The 4,782-nt window shown below is 54.2% G+C and overlaps 1 protein-coding gene across 1 annotated transcript; it reads right to left on the reverse strand.

Moving 5' to 3' along the window:
• Positions 1-1,097: 1,097 nt before the first annotated feature.
• LOC136526153 (uncharacterized) lies at positions 1,098-1,454 on the reverse strand. The gene has a single exon (XM_066518916.1). The coding sequence runs from the start codon at positions 1,452-1,454 to the stop codon at positions 1,098-1,100; it is 357 nt and encodes a 118-aa protein (XP_066375013.1).
• Positions 1,455-4,782: the final 3,328 nt, after the last annotated feature.

The raw sequence follows: 4,782 nt of genomic DNA on the forward strand, positions 1-4,782 counted from the left end.
ACTCTACATCCTATCACAGTTTTTACCGCCGTATATTATAATCGGGTCATTCCCAATTGATGAAATGAAATTACTTTTGTTTGTAATCCCATTTTGCTCTTGATTCATGCTCAGAGCTTAATCCCTCGTTAGGCTAGGCTATTACGATGATGGCCTCATTGGCCAAGATTGTCGTGCCCATGCTACTAATGGGTAAGTCCATGAGAACCCCAAGTTTATGGCCGTTCTGTGCCCTGGTCATGTCCCCCAAAGGGGAGATCCTTGGCTTCCCGACCAAGCCACTCATATAGTTCTTGAGCCCGTCTGTCAGTACTCTAGGGCTCACTACCTCCCTCGTTGGGTCACCACGAGTAGCTCTAGGTCAGTACTCAGACATCGCTCGTCTAGACGGTTGGGATGCTTCTGGGTGCCCTGGCTACCGCCATGAGGGCTCATCTCTCGAGCGTCCCTCGCACTTTTAGTTGCTTTGGGTGACCTTAAAGCCCATTGGGCGGGCCTTGAACCCTCTATGATGCCCCTTTTGGGGCGCCTTGGACCGACGTGCGTTGGAGTGGAACGATCCGATGAAGGATCAGGAGATAGGCAGATCCTTGCAAAGAAAATGGAATGGACATAAGAGAGGGGAAAGAGGACATAGCTAGTAACACAATGGCTGGGGCCACTCCGTTAGCACCTTGTCGATCTTTTGCGTGCTCTGTCCACCCATCCTTGCCTCGCTAGGGGCCTTCTGCAGCGGTTCTCATTCAGAAAGGTCAGCAGATGGTTAGTTTAGTCGATCCTATGGTGCAGCCGAGCTTCTGCTGGGGTTGCTCAAGTTAAAGGAGACAATGACTGAAGCAAGCGAAGCAAGAGGGTTGGGAGGATGGGACTTATCTTGGTTTTTGTTGCTGTAGAGGTAGGCCGAAGAAGGAGGTCGGTAGGTGGGCCTTGGCTCAAGAGGCATCACTTCTGGGTGGATGGCTCAGTGATGGCCTTCCCTCATGGGGAAAGGTCAGAACTCACCTTGATTAGGTCAGCCCCTTCTAGGGGACTGAGCGCCTAGATGGAGGGCCAGTCGAGCCACCGCTAGAAGCCTTGGGCACCTCGTCGATGCTTGGCTAGTCGAGCATCGCTGCTGCCTTGGTTGCTTCCTCCACTGGTGCCCCTTCTGCGTTGTGGCCTATGCCATCAGGTGCATAGGGGGCAACAAGTGCGGCTGCTTGGATGACGCAATCTTGCTCGCAGTAGTTGGCTTGCTCAAAGGTGCCCTCGACAGTGATGACCCCCTTCGGGCCAGGCATCTTGAGCTTCAAGTAGGTGTAGTTGGGGATGGCCATAAACTTAGCGAAGCATGATCGATCAAGGAGGGTGTGGTAGATGTAGGGGAAGTCAATGACCTCTAAGGTGAGTGGCTCCTTGCGGAAGTTGTCTGGCTGGCCAAAGGTGACGTTGAGCCAGATGCACCCAAGGGTCATGGTTTTCTTCCTTGGCACGATCCCATAGAATAGCGTCCTGCTGAGGCATAGGCTACTCCGAGGGATGCCCATTCTATCGAGGGTGCTGGCATAGAGTATGTTTAGGCTGCTCCCCCATCCATTAGCACCTTGGAGAGGCATGTTGTACCCATGATCAGACTGACCACGAGCGGGTAGCGCCCCGGTTGAGGGACACAATCAGGGTGATCTTCTCGGTTGAAGGTGATGGCCGTCTAGGAGCATTAGAGTCGAGTTAGGGTAGCAAGGGTGTCCACGGCGTTCACCTCCTACTTGGTGATGTGGCATTGCTAGTAGGACTCGTATGCCTAGGAGCCCCTAAAGATCATGAGGCAGTGCTTGGCCTTGGGGAACTCATTGTCTTCCTCCTGGGCACTGTCCACTGCGCTGGGTCATCAGCCTTCGGGGGAGGTTTCTAGGCCTTGCCCTATTGCCTGAGGGTGCTACAGATGTGGCCCTTCATGGTAGCATAGTCCTTGAGGTGCCTGGCTTGTCACCCGTTGAATGGGCAGGGGGACTCAAGTGCCTTCTCGAAGTGTTCCGAGCATGCACTGCGCCCACGGGGCTGAGGTCTGGCAGTGCGATTGGTCACAGCCACCATCTCCTCCCCATGGTGCTTCTAGTCCTTGTTCCACTTATCGTGGCATCGCTAGGATGAGGCAGGATCCTCACCATCATCGCCTTGACTTACCTGCTGAAGTTGGCCTAGACTGCCGCCTTGCTAGTGGCAAACTGGGTGGCAACATCCAAGAGCTTTTGCATTGTGCGTGGGATCTGATGCCTCAACACATGGACAAGGGCCTCGTAGGTCATGCCACAGATGAAGGCTTTGATGACATTGGCATCAGTGATGTTGGGGAGCTCATTACGCCACTTGGAGAAGCGTTGAATGTACTCTCGGAGGGTCACATCGGCCCACTGCCTATAGTTGCAGAGATCCCAGGAGTTCCCTAGGCAGGTGTAGGTACCCTGAAAGTGACCGATGAAGACCGAATGGAGATCACCCTAGCAGCGGATGCTGCCAGGCTCGGGCTACTCGAGCCAAGCTCTAGTCAAGCTCGACAGAAGCAGAAGGAAGGTACTAGATGGCGAAATTGTTGTCTGACCCCACTGCCTTCATGATAAGGCGATAGTCTTCTAGCCAGTGGTCTGGGTTGGTCTGCCGTTGTACATGGAGATGTGCGTTGGTGGTCAAAAACGCCTAGGGTAGGGGGCCACCTGGATCGCTACCCCAAATGCTAGGGGGCCAAAGTGATTTGGGACGATGCCCCCACCAAATCGCTCAGGGGTATGGGACTGCACCTGAGCGTGGTGCCTGGCCTCGATGGTATTGTGGACATCACAGTCATCGCTGGTCTGGTGGCATGGGGGGACACCAAGAAGAAAGGTCACGCCTTCGCTCCTACCGAGGCTTGGCGCCCCAGGTTTGTGGCTGATCGGAGCTGTTGTCAGAGGTGTCACCGCTGCTTACCCCCGCTAGTGGGATGTGAGCGTCAGAGTGGTCCTTCTAAGTGCTGGCCATCATCTAGGATGGCCGAGGGAACACAGCGCAGCACCGGGAGGCCAAACTCTCTGCCTACTACTAAAGAGCAATGCGAAGGAGCCACTTTGCTTTGTTTAGCCACCCGTTAGTCTCTAGGTCCAACATGTCGAAGATGTTTTCTAGGCGGTAGGCAGATGGCAGTGGCCGCCATGTTGTACATGGCATGAGGGAAGCAGAGGCTGCTAGGAGCCCTAGTACAGGCGTCATCATTGTCACCGAGAGGGTACCTAGCTTGCTACCATGCAAGGTCGTGCCTTTGGCGCCCGAGCTCTGCCCCGGTGGCCCCCAAGTCCACCTGCCAAGCTCACAAGTGGTCCGCCTTCTCCTGAAGGTAGGCCGTATGGCTGTGGGGACTCTGGTCCAACAGTGTGAGCCTAGGCACCTCCTCAGGCAAAACCTCACCACCAATGTGGTAGCACATGCGTGGAGGGGAGTTGCAGTCGATGTTGTCAGAGTCATACTCCAGGCCATTCCCTAAGAGGATCTTGAGGAAGGTGCAGAGCGAGAGGACATCTTGCCCCACCGTGCCAAAAAGGATGGCGCTTCACGGTGCCTCATGACTGATGAGGTGCTCCAGCTCCAGCTGGAAGGACGTCATCATGTTCTATATCCAAAAAGGCAGGTCCGAGAGGTAATACCAGAAGCGATCAAGTGGTGGGAGGACCTTACCGATAGCGATCTAGTGGTGGACGTTGGCCAGCATATAGAACATCTAGTGATAGTCTGACATGGTGGGGTTCTAGCCCAGACCACGCTAGATCTGGTGGGCTAGAACCTCAAGATCTACTCCCAAGAGTCCTGGCAAAGGAGGGGGCACCAAGGACTTGTTGCCTACTAGTGCAGCCCCATGGAGTGGACAAAGCTCGTCATAGTAGTCAGTGACGTAGGCTAGGGTCCCAAAGTTGAGGACCTAGCCTAGAGTGAAGGCATCGGCTATGACGTAGAGCTCACTAAGGAAGCAGACACCACCATCTGGGGCAGTGCCACCTGCTCCAGAGACGAGGTGGGTGGCTCCAGCCATCGTAGAGCTAGAATCAAACTTGACACTGCCACCTACCTAGCGCGCTAGCTGTCATGGGGTCAAAACCACGGCAAGCATGTTGTTCAAGTCGGTGTTAGAGTATAGGTCTTCGGTGGCTCGGGTGGACTCAAGAACTCAAGAATCACGCAGGGGAGACGCAACAGATTATCCTGGTTCAGGCCAATTTGGTCCCTACGTCCAGCAGCTGATGATCCTTATACTCAAAAGCATCCAAAATCGGGGCATTACAATAGGGTGTAAAGGAAGAAGATTTGGAATGGGGGTTAGCTTGGTGCTAATCCAAAGGTTGTCTTGCTGCTGGTGGAGCCTTCACCTAGTTGGAGAGGAGGAAGACGATGGGATGCGGTGGAGGAGAGGCTCTCAGTGCCCCTCTCCGGGTTGCCTTGCTCTCTATGTAGAACGGAGGCAGATGGAATGGAGTGTCTGGTGATGGAAAATGGGATCCTCCCCCTCTAGGTCTGACCTTATCCCTTATATAACGAGATAGGTCAGGTACATGGCAATTTAGGGGTTTAGTCTATGGTCTACGTGCACTAGAGTCCAGTAGGGTCTTATAGCAGTGAGCCATGGACCGTGGCAATGTCTAGGAGCTGAAGAAGCCTTGGACATCATCTGGCTGCTCTATTCTAACACTCTACATGTCAAGCAGTGTTAGCTTGGATCGGCCTCCCCCAGGTGAGACCTTCTGGAGTCTTCTTGGTGGTGGAGAAGGTCGGTTCTAGGTG

Source organism: Miscanthus floridulus, chromosome 19, assembly GCF_019320115.1.
Source record: "Miscanthus floridulus cultivar M001 chromosome 19, ASM1932011v1, whole genome shotgun sequence".
In the NCBI taxonomy this organism is placed as follows: domain Eukaryota; kingdom Viridiplantae; phylum Streptophyta; class Magnoliopsida; order Poales; family Poaceae; genus Miscanthus; species Miscanthus floridulus.